Raw genomic sequence first — 20,977 nt, 5'->3', positions numbered from 1 at the left:
TTACAGTCATCCTCACATTTATTCATACCCTTCCATTGTAGAAAAGGCAAAATTCACAATAGTCACTCAATTAACTAGAAGCTGAAAAAAGTAATAATGAATACAAATTTGCTAAATTATAATTTAGTGAAATAAGACATTGCTTTTGAATTGTGGTTGAAAAGAATAATTTTGCAAAACAAACAAAACTGTCCCAGACAAATTAGAGCACTTTGCTGATGAGCAGTGGGCCAAAATCCAAATACCTGTCAACAGGTGCAGAAGTCTGACTGAGAGTTACAGAAAACACTTGATAGCAGTGATTGTCTCAAAGGGTTGTTCAACAAAATATTAGTTTATGGGTCCTATCATGCTTGTTTGCTTGCTTTCTTTTATGTTTTTTTTAAATATTTCTGTTGAACCACGATTCAAAAGCAATGTCATGTTTTCATAATTTTTAAAAATGTATTACTTTTGTCAATTTCAACTTATTACAGTGACTGTTGTTTTTTTCCCCTTCTTCAATGGGAGGGTATGAATACATTGTAGGACGACTGTACATCGGAGTCATTTTGAGGCAGGAAGAGAGTATTTTTATGGCACAAAAACTATCAACGTGTAACCTGAGTCTGTAACCATCAGGCACGGACCTGTGGAGGCGTCTGGCACTCCTGCAGGTTGGGCGTCTGTGGATCAGGTTCGTTACAGTTATGCTTGACCAGATTATGATGTTGGGAGTAGGGCACAATGACCTGCTGCTGTGGGGGAGGGTTGTGCTACATCTGCAACAATGCTTAGGTGCCAAAGTAACATCCATATGAATGCAAGAACCCAAAGTCTCCCAACCAAACATTGCATTGCAACAAGATGATCAGTGTCATTCACTTCACCCACAACAGGTTTTAATCAACCAATAAACACCTTGTAGAATTCAATAGAAACCTACAATAATCCCCCTCATTAAGAGACTACTAAATGTGTTTCACTTTCATAAGTGGGAAGGTTTGATGCTGCATTTGTTTTTGCAGATATCACTGTTTAACTATAAGGTTTCTGTGTATGTTGTCAGAGAAGCTTACCTAGCAACCTGAGTGACAGACACTTTATTATAGCTTCAGCTCAGCAAGATTTTAGCTTTAACTGTGCTGCTTGAGTCAGTCCTGTCAATTTAAATGACACAGATCATCTTGCAAAAAGCATTGCATTTTCAGTTTAAGTCTATATAAAGTCCCACTTTGGATTGCAGCAAAATGATATCTAACCTCTATTTCGCTGAGCTGCTGAACACTCCTCTGACGAGAGCTGCAGGTGGAGGTCCTACTAACCCTGATGCCTGACAGATGCTGCAGTCTAGTGGTGGAAGTAGCAAAATGCACATAACTGAGAGAAGGACACACTGCATGTGTATAAATGAAGACTCAAATCTTTCTTACCAGATTACAAACTACATTTCTGCAGCATTGTTATGTTTACATGCTCAAAGTTTCAGCGACAAAAGATGCTTAGAAGATAAACTACAAATCCCAGCTGCACTTTGTGAGTAACTGAGCAAAAACACGAACAATTCAAACACAACACGGCAACTTATTTACTGATGACTTTATTTTTTAAAACTGAATTCAAATACATGATGGAAAATTTAGCTACATGTTTTATACTTTGTGGATCCAACAGTTTGTTCAGTGAACTGCTTCTATTTTATAGGGAATACTGTTTTCCTGATCAAGGCAATTCCAAATCCACCATATACTGAGTTACTACTTTATTATGTACACATGTGAAGCCTTCTCCCTTCCTTTTTTTTCTTTTGTCAAATTTATATTGTTTGGCTCTTGTTTGCACTGTGAGCGAGGAGTTGAGCGATAATTTAGAGACTGTTGTTAGTGTTGCTGATGCATAGCGGCGTCTTACTGTGGATTCTAAGTGTACCTAATAAACTAACCCTGCGTAAGTTCATTGAAGCACAATAATCACAGGAGAAAGACAGTGAGTTGGTCTTGTGCAAACTTTAAAAAAAAGGCAACAGAAGACACAATCTCTCCCAGAGAACTACAGAAGATCTCGTCGGAAACAGGGCAAGAGCACAGTTAGTGAGGCGGTTCCAGACTGCACTTCCCCGCACTGATGTTCAACAACCTAAGAACGTTTATTTTAGGCAATTCAAGTACTATTTCTGATGCTTCGAGCAAAAGATTACAAGACACATCTTGAAACACGTTTGAACTGACAACTGGTTTTGCTCAGATTGTGGGGGGAGAAAGAGGAAGATCATATACATCATATTTGCCCAACTGTTGATGGAACTGATAGCTGTGGTGCCGCATGCCATTTTAAACTCAGAAGAAATTAGTCAGTATTTCCTATACATAGTTTATGGTTTGAATAATTGTCTTTGCCTTCTTACAAAACAGATGAGAGTAAAAAAGCACCAAAGAAATCATGCATGCTCACTGTATTAACTGTCCAGTAAACTTCTAGTAGGTAATCTTGTAAAATGTAGAAATCAAAAGGAATGGAAATAATTTTAGCAGCTTTAGAACTAAAACCCTGGTGGGTGGGAAGAATAAAGAGGCTGTGAAGCACTTGGAAAACCTGCGATTGTCTCCTCTTGAACCTTCAAGAAATTTTAAAGAAGATCAGAGGCATCCCAAATGTTGCATTCCTCTTCATCTTGCTTTGCTCCACCCGTTTTCCCTGTCCTGACCACACTGCCGTGGAAGATCCACACCCCCTGATTTGAAAAAAGGGACAGGAGTTCAGGAGCAGTCCTGAATTTGACACCACTCATGTTGGTCCCCTCCCCGTTCTCCTCCAGATCTCCTTCTCCCTCCATCCCTCTGAGACTGAAGTGGATGTTGAAGCTTTGGGCTGGACGACTAGCGCTTTGCTTTGGCTTCTTCCGCTTCTTTTTCTGCTTTGAAAAAAATAAATAACACAGAAAGGTGTAAAGCTGTGAGTTTCAAAATAGTAAAATTATCCATAAAATTCCACCAAACACCATGAGTCATTACCAAGTAGAGCAGCAAATGCATGATGCCAATAACACATCCTGACTCAATGTTCTCGCCTTCTTCTATTAACCTACTGAACCCCACAACTTACCCATGTTATTGTCGTGATACTTGATCACTTTCAAAATCATTTTATTATGTATCAATTTAAAAAAACAAAATAAATCACAAAAACCATTTACTTTAACCAGAGTCTGCAAAAAACGATGTGCTCCTCTGCAAAAATGTGAAGTCATTCGTGACTCAACTGTGACCAAAAGCCACCTGAGAAAATTTTAGGGACTTTTTTTGCTGAACCGTGATTAAGTGCAGGCTGTGCATACACAGAGCAGAAAGGAGACGAGTATGGAAACAAATATATATAATTATAAAACAGTACAATAAATATCTAAGCAGTGAAACATCTATACTATGTCAAATCAACATTTCTTCCCAGTATTGGTAACATCTGTGGGAATTTGGAAAAATGTTGTACACTTTCATTCATGTTTTTTTTTTTTCAGTATTTGTAAAAGTAAATAAATAAGAAAAGATATTCAACTTAGATTTTTTTTTTTTTTAGCTCTCTATTCTACTAGCTATAGTTTGTCGTTTCCATAGAGATTCAGAATTTCATACTGCAGTGAAAAATGAGCCCAGAGTGAGTCACAATGTGACAGGAGCTAAAAACATTTAGAAGCTGGTTGGTGTTCAGAGAGTAAAACGTGTACTTTCTACCCTTACTTGTCAGTGCACAGTATGTATACAGTATGTATCAGTACATATACAAACAAATCAGAACCATCGAATCCTGAAGCTAAACAGAGTACGCTGAATCATGTTATGGTTGAAAATTTTTCTGTTAGAGCTCCACGCAGTGGTGACTCAAAGTGCCACTATGACAGTACATTACGTGCCATGTACTGCATTAAAGACAATCGGATGAAACAGAAAGTGATATCTGCTGTTGTGTGTCCTAATGTGTCCTTTTATCTACAACAAAGATTAAAATTCAAATTGGCCATGTGATGCACATCTACAAAAGGTTCATTGCTGTGTTTTCTTACCTTTCCTGAGTTCATCTCTCTTCTTGGCAGCTTCCTCCCTCTGTTTCTTGATGATGGCCAATCTAGCCAGGTCAGCTCTGGCCTGCTCAGTTTTACCCTCAAGATGGAGCTTCATGTAGCGTTCCTTTGATTTCTGCTTCTCTATCTCCTCTCTGACAGACACAAAAGGCAAAGTAATATTTAGTTCTCCCCAGAATAAATATAAAATAATGATAAACTGGTGATAAAGACACTATATTTTCAGAAGTTAAAAATTAACACAAATACAAACACTCCTCTCCTACGTGACACCCACCTCTCTCTGCGAGACAGCTCTCTGGGAGCACTGACGTCTACTTCAGCCACCTTCTTGCTCTTCTGAGAGACACGGTTGGGATTCTCAATTTCTATAAGCCCCTCCACTCCACTCCTCTTCCTGGACTAATCACAGAAAAACACTGCTGTAAGACAAAGTCCCAGCACAGCGCTTGCAGCTACAAGTAGCCATCTATTTGCTACTGTGACTGTTGTAATCAAGTGTTATTTATATGTAATTTTACATGTTACACATTATGCTATTTGTTGTATGTCCTTATTTATTTCATCTGACAACTGCCCAAATGTTAATAACATTACATCACTATATTTAATAATACTGCTACAATGAAGACCAAAGATTATTAAATTTTAGCATGGCAAGACATTAAAAGTAAATATCAGCAGTGGTGCAGTCAAAAAGCAAGAGTTTCTTTCTAAGGCTCTTATTTGCAAAAACAGTTCATAAAGAGAATAATACATCAAAGAGGCAGAAATCTCAATCTCTCATCAACAGTGATGCCAGAATGCATCTCTGCATGTCGATCACAAGAAACATCTAAAATTTAAAAAAGCTTTTTTAAAATCTTTTAAAAATTTAACAACTGATCTTAGGACAGGAGAAAACCAGGGAAATACGACATCACTTATATACACTGAGGCGACCTCACTCACGTCAGACTCCTCTTCGCTGCTGCTCTCCTCCTCTGACTCTGAAGAGCCTTCTTTCTCTGCACCAGCACTTTCCTCCTGTTAAATACACATGAAAATCACACTTCTACACTTCATTTAAAGGTAACTGCATTTATTGGATCACAAAGGTCTTTTCCTCACCAGCTCTCTCTGGGCTTTCATCTGTCGATCAATCTCCTCAGGGTTGCTGAACTGCTTCCCTCGGCCTTTGTGGCCCTTCTTTCCTGCAACACAATTGTCAAAGTTGTCACTCGCAAATAAACTGTATTTAGCCTTACAGGGAGGTTGTTTTTTTTCCCTTTTCTGTTTACAAGCAAGCTGCAAAGTTTACACTACATGCAGAGGTCGCACAAGAGAGACAACAAGTGTCCACTATCAAATGACTCAATACAACAGAGCTTGAGTAAACACGGCCTGGATAGCGTTTTATGGCAATACTGACGAGACTGGGCGATACACTGGTGGTTTCTCACATTAAGTTTGGAGGACTACATTTAAGATGTCAGTCTGCGGTGTGAACAGGGCAGATTGTGTGTGGTGAGTCACACTGACGTTTACTGAGGGCCAGCTCCCCTTCACCGGCAAATGTCACGGCCAGCCAGTGTCATAAGCAAAAACAACCTCAAACTTAGCAAGGGAAACCTTTGATTACGATTATATGAATGTAACTGTTGATACAAACACCCTCCATTTGTCAGGAGTTGATTAAAGTGATAATAAATATGTTAAAGGGAGCCGGCGCGGTCTCCTGTGCACATGGCTTTAGCGGCAGAACACAAATAACCAAAATATGATAATTCAGTTTTATAAACTGAGATTGGAAGCCGTTTCATGTAAAGAAATTAATAAATGGCCATTAGTCAGTCTCTGGTGTATTTCCTGTATCGGAGACACCCGTAAAATGACACTCTGCTAACCACTTAGCATGCTAACAGCTAAACATGTGAGAGTTCAACGGGAATTGATGCTACCTAAGCTAACAATTCGCTAGCTAGAACTAGCTCGGTAAAAAAGAAACTGGTATGTTGCTTTAATTTTATTCATAATACTTACCACCACGAGGCATTATTAAAAGTGAGGTTTATACAGACAAAGTCCACTACAATGTCGCGGAATAATAAGACAGCTCACGGGTAAAGCCGGAGATTTAAAGTCCTGGAAGAAAAGGCTAGAAACTACTTCGTCTCTCCCGCTGCTGAAAGCACGAACATCGGCAGACGCCTGCATTCACTCACCGCAAGGTGCGCATGCGCATTTACGAGCGTTAGCCCAATCACTGCAGTGCGTATTTGAGTGTCATGTGAATCCACCAATAACATACAGACACTAAAACTAATTCATAAAAGACCATACTTTGATCACCAGGAATACGTTTAGACTTTTATTACAGGACAATATATTATGTACAGATGTATTGTGGGAAATATACATGACAATATATGTTAAAAAAGGCAGAATTACTGCTCATACACTGTGAAGTGCTGAAGGATACGTCAAAAACTGAACTGAGCCTTCTTTTGTACTAAACTTGTTTGTATCTTTTCTTTTTCTGTTACAATATAACAACACATTTAATTTGAAAGGAGATTAAAGTAATTTTCCAAAAACAAAACAATAAGACAAGGAATAAAACTGCTTTCTTACAATAAAATCCCAAACTTAATTCCACTGAGGCATAAAGGTATATGCATTGCATGACAGTACTGGTAACATTACTCTTTATTATCCAAATTAGGGATCCAGCAGTAGAGAATATCATATTTTTTTCCATGGTATAAAGTCCATACCTTACACTGACATTACATCCAAATGTAGTCCTGTAGAGGCATGTTATTGCTCCTATCTTGTCAAGCTGTAGGAAAAGCCAAAATAGTAAACAAAGCCTTCCTCTGTCATTTTAGACAATTTCTGTTTTATTCTTAAATTGTTACAATTCAAAAAAGTATTGATTCAATAAGTGACTGAGGTAATTTTTGAAAAACTATATGATAAAACAAGAAAACAAATGTTTCTTGCAATCAAGTTTACATTTAATCTACAAAAAGAATACATCAAATACAAAAGATTACAAAGGCGAATGCCAGCTTTTACATGCCAGACATATGTACAATGTGTAGAAAACTGGCTGTGAATTGAACAAAGACATTCACAGTCGACTCAGATTTATGCTTTAACGAATGTAGGAAAGAATAAATACAGGGAATCACGAAATCTGATTAGCTAAAACCTACAACACAAGAGTCCTTATTGTGAGAAAAATTATGAGCTCTTTTTGTTTTGTTTTTTTTTAATCCTGTGACCTTTTTTTTTTTTACAACCACAGAGTTTAAATGATCTGTAAATACAAAAATAGCTCATTCCATTTTAAGAACATTTATTATAATGGAAGCATCAGATTGGTCATTTTTTCCTTCGATGTTGAGTCTTGATATCTTCCACTTCTTTCTCCATGAGATGGTACTCTACTGTGGTTTCAGTCAGCTTGAATGAAGAGACGAAATATTATTTAACTGCTTTGGTAACAAAGCAAACCAAATTCTACACCCATATTATTATGATATGTTATATACATATAGATAATGAATGGATGAATGGAGTGCAAAAACACAAGGACAGCTGCTCAGGTCTCACCATGTCGAGGAGAAGTTCAATCTTCAGTTTTAAGAGGTTGTTCTCCTCCTCCAGCTGGACATTTCTTTTCTTAAGCCGCTGCAACTCCCTACCGGACGCATTTCCACCAGATTCTGGTTCACAAACCAAGAAGAAAAAAGTGCTAAATTGGCCAATCAGACACAGATGACAATCCAGCAGATATGACAACACACACAACTGCACATGTTTGTATTTAGGAATATTAAAGTCATTACCTGTTATCCACTGTCCGTCATCAAATTTCCAGCTCTGACCTCCGATGTTCATCATAGGAGGTCCATACTCAAGACCCAGCTCTATTTCTCTTGTTGAACGATCCAACTATGAAAGATGAAAAGGTAAAAAGAACAGTCTGATTGTGCACTCAATTAATGTTAGCTCACAGGATGTTACGCTGCACAATTTAGCATTTCCCAAAACATGACCTAATTTTTTTTTATTTGTTGAGCACAGTACAGAACAGAAACAAGTATGAGGTGTGTCAGAAAATTTCCAGGACTGGTGTCACAAAAACTATATTTCAAACCCAAACTACAAGTTTTCCCCTTCAGATGATCGACCAGCACGTCTACAAAGAGATCTTGCGGCATTTGCTTCGTTCAGTGCACGAGAAGAGGCGAGAGTTGTGGCAGGACAAGTCGCGGCTGCTTCACCATGACAACGTGCCTGCTCACATTGCCCTGAGCATCTAACAGTTCCTGGCTGAGAAGAACATCGCCGTGCTGGAGCAACCTCCCTACTCACCTGACATGGCTCTGTGTGATTTGTTCCTCTTCCCCAAGCTCAAGGGGGTCATCAAGGGGACCCGTTTTGAAGACATGGACGACATCAAGATGGCTGTGACGACCTAGCTGCAGAGGATCCTGGAAGAATCCTTCCAGGAGTGCATGGCGGTGTGGCAGAGAAGGCTGGGAAAGTGTGTTAGACTCCAGGGGGATTACTTGGAAGGGGAAAACTTGTAGTTGGTAGTTTGGGTTTGAAATATTTCTTTTGTGACACCAGTCTTGAAACTTTTCTGACACACCTCGTACACTCCTATCTAATGTCACTTAAATATCAAATAACTAAAGACTAACACATTAGACATACTTTATTAACAACACAGGCCCTCAGTAATAACTTAATGCAGCATAGGACAGTACCCCTTCTACATTTAAGCCTTTTATTTTTTCAATAGTTCAGCTTTATTTGTGATGACGGACTCAATATACCTCAGCATGGATGATATCACATTTCTGGAGAAATGTTCTGCAATTCTTCAGAGACTATATTTTTGAGCTGGTCATTGCCATCGTGGTTCATAGTGCTGTTTACTTTTTTTCTTTATTAGAAACCCTTGAAACTCTAAGATTTAGATTATTATTATGCTGGAATATTCCTCTCCTGCCGAGCTTCTGCAGACTGAGAATCATAGATAGATAGATAGATAGATAGATAGATACTTTATTTATCCTATTAGGGAAATTCAATGTTCATCACACTGTCTGTGTGTCACACAGACACTGTCTTGCACAAAAATCCAGATTTCCCTTGATAACCCAAATGTACAGTTTGAAACACTTGATCCATTGCTTTTCTGAGCTACACTGCGCAAGTAGTGCTCTATCTGTGGCATCGTTTCAGGAGGATGACCACTGCAGATTTGATTAGTGGCACTGTGCTTCATTCTATACCTCCTAAATACTGCTGCAACTGTATTTGCATTAATTCTTGGACGGTCGTCCTGCGCCTTTTTCCAACTCTATCTTATTTGTTCTATGAGGCCTGTATTTTCAAAGTTCTGTTTTTTTGGTTGTTCGTGAGAGGAAATACTCCTATAAAGGCTTACAATTTAAAATCTTTTAACATTTATATATATTTGGCTTTATTTTCTCTTACACATCAGTGTACTTCTGTATAACGAGGTCTTTGATACTTTCCGTGTATTTTTGCTACCAAATAAAAGTGAGCTTCGTAACTCACCGTGTGAAGGCTGGACAGAGATGCAGATTTGCGAGGAGGCGTCTTCTTCGGACTGAATGTGTTTCCAAAGAGCGGCATCTTCAGTGATTTCTTAAGCTCCTGCGTTGGAGATAGCGCAACAATGGTAAATGGCATTTTTTTTAAACAACGCTGGCTATCTATCAGGCAGCTACAGTCTATGTTTATCGTTGCTAACAGTACATTACCGAGCTAATGCTAAATGGCTAACACCCGCTAGCTGTGTTAATTACCTGACATTTAATTGAAACTGTCGACTGCCTCTCAGATGGGTTAGTAGTTGTTGTGTCACTGAAAATACAGAGCTATATATTTACCTCCATACAGTCTATTTATTTAAATTCTTATCGTGGTGGTTGAAGCTCTTTTCTCTCCAAACATGCTTGTTACTGCGCATGTGTGAAACTTCCATTCGTCCAAAATGGACAAATGTATCATATTGCATGGCCGTAGTCCGAACTAGTTGAGAACAAAAACCAATGTTAACAAGTTAAATACATTTTTAAAAAAGTGCACCAGCGACCCAATTCTCTATTTGATGCACTGTTTGCAGTTTTTTTATAAATTGCTCACATTAGGCCGACATAAATACCCCTGTTTTGGAATGATAATGGAACCGTCGACGAAACGCACCGCATCACCATGGTGATCTCTCTAAGCATTACAGTATTAGCTGTGAACAATTATTTATTCGGATAGGCTAAGGAGAAAATATTTGTAGAACTTGCTTTTGAAACGGTCAAAATTAAAAGTGTAATTCAAACTACATTACACAAAGGAAATGACAGTTTTCATTGTAACTTTTTAGCAATGCGGTTATAAAAATCACTGACTCCGCCCCTTTGACAGACAGCCCCAGTGGCCTAATGGATAAGGCACTGGCCTCCTAAGCCAGGGATTGTGGGTTCGAGTCCCATCTGGGGTGGTTACTTTTGCGTTTGAGAAAACAAGTTGACGCGTGCATTCTGATGATACATGAAACCTCCGAAGAATCTTTGAGGCATCAGAATAATAGAATCGTAGAAGCTGTTCGTCGCTTTTAATGCGAGCAACCACAATAAAAACATACATCTACTGAAATACATGAAAGACAGACAGTCGCAGGACTTCATCAGCTGACATGGAGAAACAGAGCGTCAACCTGTGCGTACTGCTGAGCACCTTGGCTGTAGCAGTGCAATCCGTGGATGTGTTGAGGAGTGTCAAGGTGCAAACTTACCGTGAGTAACGTTACTGTGGTGTGTCTGGATTCATCCAGGTCAGCTGAACCCGCTGATAAAGAAAAGACGCATCTTTAACTTACATGAAATTATTTCATGGCGGACACAGGTCATGATATCATCTGTATGTACGTGTTTTAGTTTTTTATAAATTACAATTTAGTTTGCTCTATTTTCTTTTATTTTAAACAGATATTTGTGTTTGGTCTGTATGGCCTATATTGTTCTACTTTAAATGTAACAAAATATATATTGCAAATAGTTAAATTGATTTGTGACGATATGATAGCTTTGAGTGGCTACCCTTGTTTTTATCTGAATTGCAACACATGCTTTTAAAAAATGTCTTATCCTTCTTTGCATGTCCTATGCTACTGTAGAGTTTACTGTTCTGAACCAAAAAGCCATCTTCCTCTTATGTGAAAACCTATTTGGCACTAAAACACATTCAGATTTTGATTCTAGTTTCTCAGATTTTCTTTTTTTGAAAGATGGCACATCATGATTAGAATATTTACCTCGAATTACAACATCAATATTTTACATATTCATGTAATGATTATTTTTTTTAGACAGTTTTGTGTTCCTTTATGTCAATTAACGATGTCAACTAATGTTAATTGGTAGCAAAACTGGTATTCAAGTTTTTATATGTGCAACTTTACCCATCTAATGAACCTGATTTCTTTTTAAATGCTAAATTATATTTGTGTATTCAAGGAGCTGCACTAATCAGTAACACCCCTGTGCTCCTCTATAAATATTAATATTAACTAGACGAAAACCAGTTGAGCAAGACATAAGAAAATGTACAAATGCTGCATTTTTCCAAGAGTTAATTCCATTAGTGTCATGACATTATCTTACATAATGACTGTTATCTAACCTCAACCCTGTAACCCTGCCCATCCTCCGACAATGGTAGAGCCCCAAGAGGCCACCGTGCACTGGGATGCTGCCCAGAAAAGTGTGATCCTGAAGGAGGGGGTGATGGAGACCGAGGGGGGAGCCTACGGTTACTTCAATGACTCTCTGCTCCTCTCTGGATGGGGCGTCCTGGAGATCAGTGCAGGTTATGGTGGAATCGCACAGGAAGATGAGACCACCTTCTTCCTGGCTGGTTATCTGGAGGGTTTCCTCACTGCTGGGTGAGTGGCGCAGGTCTTCTATTAAAAATGAAAATAACACTGAAGCCTTGGAGCCCACAGAGTTGGTCAGTTGTTCCACTCAAGTTTCTGTTTTAGATCTTAGGACAGCAGAAAATGCACCCATCAGCCACTTAAGGAAGACAAGTAGACGTTAGTAATAATTCAAATATCCAATCAGCCAATTGTGTGGCAGCAAATACAGTTAAGGATCTTCAATGAATGCTTCCATTAAATATAAGAACCAAACCTGGAGTGCTGAGGACTGAAAAACATAGCTCAGTTTGGTTTTCCGCTGAAACCCACAGATGGTAGTCAGAATTTAGCATCAGCAGCATGAATCCATCAATGCAGTCTGTCTTGTGTCACCAGTCCAGGCTGCTGTTGTTGATGTAACAGTGTGGGAAATGTTTTCTTGGCACATTTTGGCCTCTTAAAACCAACCAATCATCCTTTATCCTTCCTCGCACGGCTGCTTCAAACACGACAATGCACCTTGTCATCTCATAATGGTTTCATGAGCCTGACAGTGGACGTTAGTGGCCTTCCCAGTCATCAGATCTGACTCCGGCAGAACCCCCTTTGGGACGTGGTTGAACAAGAGATTGGCAGCGTGAATATGCAGCTGACAAATCTGCAGAAATGATGGGATGAAGTCATGTCAGCATGGATCAGAATCTCAAAGGAATGTTTGGAACATTTTGTGAATTGATGCCACCATGAACTGAAGCTGTTTTGAGAGCAATGAGAGGCCTTATTCAGTAAGATGCTGCATTCAGTGGCAACTGGGAACTTGGAATTTCTGAACTTTGACTATTTTTAAAAATGTTATTCCCTACAAAAACAGCCTAAACTAGCGCTACTTAAGTACAGTTTCTTAACTTTTAATGAGTTTATAAATGTCTAAAGCTTTCGGCAGCATCGCTTTTACACCTTTTTTAGTCTTTTGTTTTTTCAAGAAAGGAAGCACATGTCTGTTAAAGAGGGTTTCTATTGATTGTAGAATAGAAACAAAGCAGACCTGGAAGCAGCCATGTTGCTTTCAGACTTTGTGCATCAAAATGTTGAAATGATGTGTCTCCAGGTTGGACATCCGAGGTGCATCAAATGCAGGATTAGTGTTGTGTTCCGGATAACATTTTCACATATGACAGTATGAAAATCAAAGGTAAAATAATAATAATAATAATAATAATAATAATAATAATAATAATAATAAAAAGATTGTCTTAATGCTGTGATTGGGGCCAAAGGTGCATTTACTAAATACTGAGGAAGGAATAGTTACGCAATCACCTATTTTATATGTTTAATTGATTTATATTCTTTTGTAGAAATCTGTTTTCACATTGACAGGAAATAGTCTTTTTTGTAAATTCTTATCAAAAAAGCAAAATTAAATTGACCACGATTCAGTGATGAAAAGCAAAAAAGGAAAAAACCTCCAGGAGGAAGAATGCTTCTTATAGACACCATAAATGCAAAGAAATGTTAACTGTTGTAGTTTGTTTACAGATGACGGCTGCACTTGCTTTTATTTATCCATTTTTGTTTTTTTGTTTGTTTTTAAAGCCGAAATATATTTTCTGAAAATTGGTTGATATCACTGACTTGGATTAAGGAATTGGATTATACTACAATAGGATTTCTGATATCACTAGCTGTAACTGGAACATGTGGGCTATATTTACTTGGGGAAAAGGAAATGAAGTGGTTTAATCCGCCTGTTCTTACTCTTATCCTCTGCAGACAGATGTTCAGCCATTACTCCAACATGTACCCTCAGCTGATAAAGGACGAGAAGGTTCTGAATCCCTTGAAAAACTTTCTGAGGTACAGTCTCAACTATATAAAAGCACATTCATAGCTTAAGATAAGAGTAATCCCATAAACGTTCAGAGAAATTGGTCTGATATTCGCTTTACTTTTAATATACCAGCAGTTTCTTTCAGAAAACTGTAAAAGGAAGGAGAGAATTTCATCATTCTGAGTCTCTTTGTGGAGAGTTTTTATGCCCCACTGTGGTCCACATGTCTTTTTGTCATTCATTGGTTTAAATGCTGACTATTTGCACTCGTATGTCTATTTTTATTTCACATTCATGCTTCATAACTGTCAAACTTGAGTCTTTAAAAAAAGTACAGGTGATATTTGGGCATGCTGTGAGTGGTGTGGTTCTGAATTCAGATGCAGGGTCAAATCAGGTTTAGGAAGCAAATGAAGCACTTAGCTTTAGAAAAAAAAAGTGTTCCTCTGCTCTGTGGATGATCTGCAGCAAACAGGACCAGTGGGCCAGAGAGCAGGTCAGACTGAGGAGAAACAGCGACCCCTTGTGGAAACATCTGGGACTGATCCTGGCCCAGCTGGACGGACTCCACGCCGGAGCTGCACAGTGGGCCAAAAGCAAACACAGAGAGGTAGGTGTGTGTGTGTGTGTGTGTGTGTGTGTGTGTGTGAGTTGTCTCAGTATCGTTTCATTTATCTCTGCCGCTTGCTCTCTCCTTCCTGCCCCAGCCTCTGTCAGCATTCTCTGTCCAGCTCCTCAATGGTGTCGGTGACCTCCTGGACCTGGTCCCGGCTCTGACACCTCGCTCCAACTCCTCTGCGGGGGCCGGCGCCTTCAGGATGCCAGGAATGGGCCACTGCACCGCTCTCATAAAGGTTAGGCCAAGCTCATTTGGCACGAGCTGTGAGGGAGCACTTGGGAAACCTCAACATGGGCCTAATTGCTTTTATTGTTGGCCTCTGAGTGTGTGAGCGTGTGTGTGTGTGTTTTATTCCTCTAAATGAGTCAATGAGTGTAAAAGGCCAGTGCGAGGGGGGATATTTCCTCTTCCACCTACGCCCATTCAGGGAACAAAGACAAAGTGCAAGTAGAGGTGAGGACACTGAGTGATGCAGTGCAATCAGAAAACTTGCATTACTACACTGTAATGAATTTTCATGATTCTTGCTTTTGTTGCCTCCAGGTTATGCATTTTTTAAACCATTTCTGCCACAATTCAGGGATGAGTCATTTTCTTTTACACAGCATAGATTCCATAACAAGTGAGAAAAACACAATCACTGCTAATATCACACAAAACCAGCACACCTCTCTCATTATAATCATTTTTTCCCTGTTGTCTGTGTCTAAGGTGCTGCCAGGCTTTGAGAACCTGCTGCTGGGCCACTCTAGCTGGTATACTTACGCAGCCACCATGCGTATCTACAAACACTGGGACTTCAGGGTGTCTGATGCTCACGCCGCCACCGGAAAGATGTCGTTTAGCAGCTACCCCGGTACACACACTCATACACTCAGGCAAAGTGAATGGCACGAGCAAGGTGAGATTTACAGCTCGCAGATGGAGCGGCGGTTTTCGAAGTCCAAAGTTTGTCAACCCACAGTGCAGCTTTCTTGTAAAATCCCTGAGCTGAGGTGAGCTGCTTGTCCTTAATCCACATTTTCATCAGGGAAAACATAAACACTGACATCCAGGACTTAACCCAAATCCTCAATGAACATTCTCCACTCAACGTAATTCTTCAGCTAAGCACACAGCTTAGTCAGTAATAAGGAAGCATTGAACCCAGAGAGTGTTCACCCAAACAGAGCTGTGATGAAATGTGTTCTCTCACTGTCAAGTCAGAGGAGGCTGAGTAATTTCGAGGCTAAAGATTTGTCAAGTGGTCTGGGCTGTAAAAATCCTCTTATAGGCTCCATTGCTATCAGAACACAAGTGGTTTTAAGGTACTATTTTTAGAGGCCAGCAGGCCAAAGATATCGCTTCACTATATTAAAATGAAGAGGTGAAAAACACTGGTGCCACTGAGGCGATGTGAAGCCCCTGCATCCTTCTTAAGCTGCTTTCTCTCTGACGATCACAGACACAATGCAGTGTTCAACTAATACGTTATGTAGAAAAAGTTGTGGTGGTGGTGGTGGTGCTCTTGTTCCTGTGATTTTTATTAATAGCATCTCCAGCAAAACTAGTAGTAGAAGCAGTAGTACTTGTAGTGATGGTATTAACTCTCTGCAACCTGTTTGAAAGATATCTTAGAACAAAATTATACCATCTGTCAGAGCCAGAGACAAAAACAGAAATAATCATTGGATTTTCATCTATCTGTCGATCCTTAAACTACTCATCTGTGTTGTTCCATTCCTTCTGACAACTTCACCAAATCTAAGTTTAAAATCGTAATATTTCATCAAAATCACTTCATTCTATGTGTCCCATTGAAAATTCTCCAAAAGTAAAACAGTAACCAGGTTATGCAAAATGCAAAACATTCTGCACCTCTCGGCACAACCAGGAAGTCATCAGTGTCTCAGCTGAGACCAACAAGCACATGGAAAAAAATCAGGGACTTTTTGGCTGAATACAAGCTGTGTTTACACAGAACAGATGGTGGATGTCTATGGAAGCAAATATAAAATTGCAAGTAGCAAAATAGGGCTGCTCAGTGGTTAGCACCGTCGCCTCGAAGCAAGAAGGTCGCCGGTTCGCGTCCCGGTGGGGGCACTGGGATCTTTCTGCGTGGAGTTTGCATGTTCTCCCCGTGCAGTGTGGGTTCTCTCCGGGTTCTCCGGCTTCTCCCACACAGTCCAAAAACATGTTGAGGTTAATTGGTGATTCTAAATTGTCCGTAGGTGTGAATGTGAGTGTGCTTGGTTGTCTGTCCTGAGTGTCCCCTGCCTTCACCTGAGTCAGCTGGGATAGACTCCAGCCCCCCACGACCCTAATGCGGTGTATAGATAATGGATGGATGGAAGTAGTAAAATGCTTATAGTATTTAGAGTCACCTGTTTTCCCCAATACTTGTAACAAATGTGGGCTCAAAATGCTGTACATGTTGATTCCACTTTTTGTATTTTTAAGTTACTTCATTATAATTGTGTCTTACTGCACAGAAGAATTTTGCATAGAGGTGCAGGAATTTATATTGTTTTTAAAAATGAGGGAGACTGTTAGGGACTCAGATGGTTGAAATGAAAAATATTCCTTCTACCTGCAAGTAGTGATAGTAATGTCAGCTGGTTTAACACTGAGAGTACTATGAATAATGGCGATGACAATAATAATGGTAGAAATAACAACAGTAGCACTAACAGTGTAAATAATGTAGCAGTACTATCCAGGCCTACTGGAAAGATATGACAGTGATATGAACTGCTTGGATTCATTAAGCAGGAGTATAAATGTCCTCTCAGGACATTTTGAGCTTCAAATACTCAATTTTCTGCATTTTGTGAAATGTTTATGTAAAAATTTGTTCATTTTCTGCATCGGTTTAAACTTAAAATACATTTATTTGTGGACATATTTATGTAAAAATTCAGACACAATAAATAAACATTGTGGCAGTTCTTTCATTGTATAGGGACATGTAGCCTATGACTGATCATATCTAACATTCATCAACAGAGCAAATAAGCACATTTACCAAGATGTCGGACCGTCCTTTTACTAGCAGCGATGGAAGTGTTTAGATAACACTGACATCTTTCCATATATTATTAACGTGATACGGTAAACTAATTTCTGTACAGCTGCATGGTAAACAGATCAGCATGCGTTTGTATTTGTGTCTCTGGAATGTAAGTTCAATATTCACGCTCTTCTTCACCACTAAACCATGAAGGACACCCAGTATCTGATCCTGTATGGACTGAATGACGAACCTTGTTCATCAGATAGTCCCTAACGCTGTCTGGCTGCCGCTCGGCCCAGATAATGTGCACTGGATCTTTGGAGCTTTTATGCTGAAAACAGCCTCCAGCTGCAGCTGAGACCAACACTGTTAGAGCGATGACCGAGAACCTGCACTAAAGCTGCTGACCAGAAAAATGAAAACAATGAGCTGAAAGATGCATTTTTTAAAATTTATTTATTTATGTTACTGAAGCAAAAAGACAAAAATGTCACTATCAAAATATACCCAAAGTACAAAAAATAAAAGTAATCCTAATATGGTTATGTTGTATTATTGATGACTTTATCTACTGTTGGGCAGTTTGCAAATTTACCCCAAGGGATCAATAAAGTTTTATCTTAAGCTATAATATAGCATTATATTCTGTTAATTACTGCTTATTATTAATCTGAATATGAAAGCAACTGAGTTTAAGTGCAGCACTTAAATACAGTGTACTTAGTTACTTTACACCACTGATCACTGTGAGCAAACCCTTTCACAGACACATACTTATTTGGTTTCTTGTTATTATAAACATATAGATTTTTAGCAAAAGTTGAAGAGATCAACCATTAAAGTAAAAGTCCAACATGTTGATAAAGTAAAAGCAGATGAATATTAGCAGTAAATATGTGCAGATATCAAAGTAAAAGCTTCTTTTTGAGTGTTTTATTTTGCTGTATATATTAATGGGTTCAGATTATTGAAGCATTAACATGTAATTAGTAGTTGTTGTTGTTGTTGTTGTTGTTTTTTACCCATTTAGGGTGGAGCAGTTTTTAATTACTTTATATACTGTTAAACAGTTGCATTTACAGAAACATCATATTTTATTAGATAAGATTGGAATGACAGATATCAATCTGTCCCAGTGATCAGTAATTACAGCAAACTGAAGAGACAAAAAATGTAAAAAGTATTAAAGAGAAAAGAAAAAAGGACCAGGAAGTTATAGACTAGTGTGCAGTCTAAACTGCAATTTTAATTCATTTAATTTTAACTCTTTTTTTTTTCTATTTTCTTGTACACTTTATCTTTTACATGTTTTTATTTTTCTTTTTTTTAGAAACTTTTTTATGGATCTGTGTGCACTGTGTTCAGCTTGTCTAAAAAATTGATTTGATTTGTTATTTTAATTACATTTTTTGTTTTCTTTCTTTCTTTTACATTTGCCTGCACTTCGACTATCCTCTGTGTATGATAGGGTGCTATTTCAATAAACTTGCCTGCTAACTAGTCATCAGGCTGTAGGTTGTAGGTGAAGATATGATCTCATCCCAATCCTGTTTACTTCTCCCAGCCTCTTTAAGTGTTTACTCTTTAGTGTTTGTCCACCTCTGACAGCCTTTTACCCCTGACCTCTCTATGACTCTTACTTCCTCCTCCTCCAGGTTTCCTCATGTCTCTGGATGACTTCTACCTTCTTGGGAGCGGCCTGCTGATGACTCAGACCTCCATCGGTGTCTTCAATTCCTCCCTGTTCGCTCAGCTCAGCCCTCACAGCCTGCTGGCCTGGCAGAGAGTCCGCCTGGCCAACAGTCTGGCACACAGCGGAGAGGAGTGGGCTCAGGTTTTCTCCAAATACAACTCAGGTGGGATCCCTCATGATCTCAGTTAGGACCGGTGGTAAAGAGGCACACTGTAAAAGATGTAAAGATGTTTTTAATTGTATTTTTTGTTTGCAGTTATTGAAAAATATATATCTGTTTTGGTAAATCAGAGATAATAATTATTGAAGTCAGAGAAAAATTGTTTCATTTAGATCTGAAAAAAACTAAATTTATGTAAACTTCTGACTTTGAAGAAAGTAACAAGTAATTCTCTTTTTAAAACAAAAATCTCTCTCTCATTATTCTGGCATTTAGCAAATAGAAATAAGTTTGGTAATCCTAACTGACCTAAAACAGGAAAATTGTAGTCTGATTTAATGTCAGACAGTGAGAAAAAAATCTTTTTTATACAGTGTATGTAAACTTCTGGTTTAGCTGTAATATCCACCATATAAAAGAATCAGTATTTTTACAAATTGTGATTAGTTTCTTTTAGCTGTATGTGTCAGTAAAATCACACATTTCTACTCTATTTAAATCAGCTAAAAAAATATCGTTATTTTACCGATATTTGCCAATATTTTAACTTTTTTTTTTTCAGTTTTTAAACATTAAAATATTCCACTGTTTCTTCTGGCACCCTTGCTGCCAGATTTTCACAATTTTTTTAAAAATGGGTTTTTGTTTGTTTGTTTTTGCAGTGCAGGCTGTTTAAAGTAAACCAAAACACTATTCATATAAATGAACAAGGACCCACCAATTCACAAAGCTGTATGCGGTTACCGTGTTGTTTTCGGGGCTTGAGAATTAATGCTGGCAATGTAAAATAATTCACAAGACAAATTTCCATAGAGATTTTGCAGACTCTCAAACAGACCATCCGTCTCGTTGCACAACGCTTGTGTGTGTTAATTGGGAAGCTGCTTTGATCTTTCACGTCACGTTGCTATGGGAGGGCAGAGGAGAGGGACGGGGTGTTCCTGAGACTGACAGTCCTCTCATCACTCAGCAGACTCTGCTGTCATGCTCACCGTTCTGCCAAACCGATTTGCAGGCCCACAGGCAGTTAACACAAGAGAGTTTACCTTTGCTTGTGTTTTGCTTTCATTTAGGCAGGGTTAGGTTAGATTCTTTTTGTCTGTGCAAGTAAGTAAGTCATGAGCCAGAAGTTTACTGTGTTTCTTCCACTAGATCCGAACCCCTCAGGGGCATGCAAGACTGTGCATGTTATCTTCCCTGTGCAAGTCATGAGCTACAAGCAACAAGAGTTCGACTGAGGATGTGACTCCTAGTATTGGCCTTTTAGTAAAACAGAATGTGCTGTGGTAATGGAATATGTCTGTTTTTTTTTTTGGTTTTTTTTTCAAAGATTATGTAGGGACTTTTTACGCCTTTGTTATGAAGATATTTATTGGAAGGGGGGAGGAGAGATGTGGGGCATGAAGCAAGGGGCTGGAATTGAGCCCAGGCTGCTGAGGTCAGGACTTATTACATGAGGCCAGGTGAGCGACTGCAGCGCCCCTAAACCACATTTGTTTTATGTTGTGTTTTGCGAAGCTGAGGGATCACCAACGTTATTGCAGTTCATCCTGAGGGGGGTCAGTGATATCTGAACCACATCTCCAAACCTTTGAGCAATCCATCCAATATTTGTTGAGACGTCACACTTTAAACCATGAACTTTTACACTTTGTTGGAACCATGTATCTAAAGAACTGTAAAAAC

The 20,977-nt window shown here is 38.9% G+C and overlaps 3 protein-coding genes and 1 non-coding gene across 6 annotated transcripts; 2 read left to right on the top strand and 2 right to left on the bottom strand.

The window, feature by feature from the left end:
- Nucleotides 1–1,563: 1,563 nt before the first annotated feature.
- On the bottom strand, nt 1,564–6,246 carry pdap1a (pdgfa associated protein 1a). Of its 2 annotated transcripts, none has more exons than XM_008296776.1 (6): nt 6,077–6,246; nt 5,165–5,247; nt 5,006–5,080; nt 4,332–4,456; nt 4,037–4,188; nt 1,564–2,893 (listed from the first exon to the last, which is right to left on the bottom strand). In XM_008296776.1, the coding sequence occupies exons 1-6, from the start codon at nt 6,087–6,089 to the stop codon at nt 2,856–2,858; spliced, it is 486 nt and encodes a 161-aa protein (XP_008294998.1). In that variant the 5' UTR covers nt 6,090–6,246; the 3' UTR covers nt 1,564–2,855. The 2 variants fall into 2 exon arrangements, with proteins under 2 accessions (XP_008294998.1, XP_008294999.1); XM_008296777.1 differs by having other exon boundaries at nt 1,564–2,890.
- A 145-nt stretch (nt 6,247–6,391) lies between these two features.
- Nucleotides 6,392–10,047, bottom strand: cby1 (chibby 1, beta catenin antagonist). Of its 2 annotated transcripts, none has more exons than XM_008296778.1 (5): nt 9,973–10,047; nt 9,638–9,736; nt 7,891–7,996; nt 7,655–7,767; nt 6,392–7,504 (listed from the first exon to the last, which is right to left on the bottom strand). In XM_008296778.1, the coding sequence occupies exons 1-5, from the start codon at nt 9,976–9,978 to the stop codon at nt 7,424–7,426; spliced, it is 405 nt and encodes a 134-aa protein (XP_008295000.1). In that variant the 5' UTR covers nt 9,979–10,047; the 3' UTR covers nt 6,392–7,423. The 2 variants fall into 2 exon arrangements, with proteins under 2 accessions (XP_008295000.1, XP_008295001.1); XM_008296779.1 differs by lacking the exon at nt 9,973–10,047 and adding an exon at nt 9,889–9,970.
- Nucleotides 10,048–10,507: 460 nt separating this feature from the next.
- trnar-ccu (transfer RNA arginine (anticodon CCU)) lies at nt 10,508–10,580 on the top strand. The gene has a single exon. It is a non-coding gene; the product is annotated as a tRNA-Arg (tRNA).
- Nucleotides 10,581–10,775: 195 nt separating this feature from the next.
- On the top strand, nt 10,776–19,320 carry LOC103368403 (phospholipase B-like 1). The gene is made up of 7 exons (XM_008296781.1): nt 10,776–10,875; nt 11,801–12,023; nt 13,770–13,853; nt 14,296–14,437; nt 14,535–14,681; nt 15,158–15,302; nt 19,094–19,320. The coding sequence occupies exons 1-7, from the start codon at nt 10,776–10,778 to the stop codon at nt 19,318–19,320; spliced, it is 1,068 nt and encodes a 355-aa protein (XP_008295003.1).
- The last annotated feature ends 1,657 nt before the right edge of the window (nt 19,321–20,977 follow it).

This window comes from Stegastes partitus, unplaced genomic scaffold, assembly GCF_000690725.1.
Source record: "Stegastes partitus isolate 25-593 unplaced genomic scaffold, Stegastes_partitus-1.0.2 Scaffold1151, whole genome shotgun sequence".
In the NCBI taxonomy this organism is placed as follows: Eukaryota; Metazoa; Chordata; class Actinopteri; family Pomacentridae; genus Stegastes; species Stegastes partitus.
Note: the sequence above shows the minus strand (reverse complement) of the source record. Positions and strands in the feature narration are given on the sequence as shown.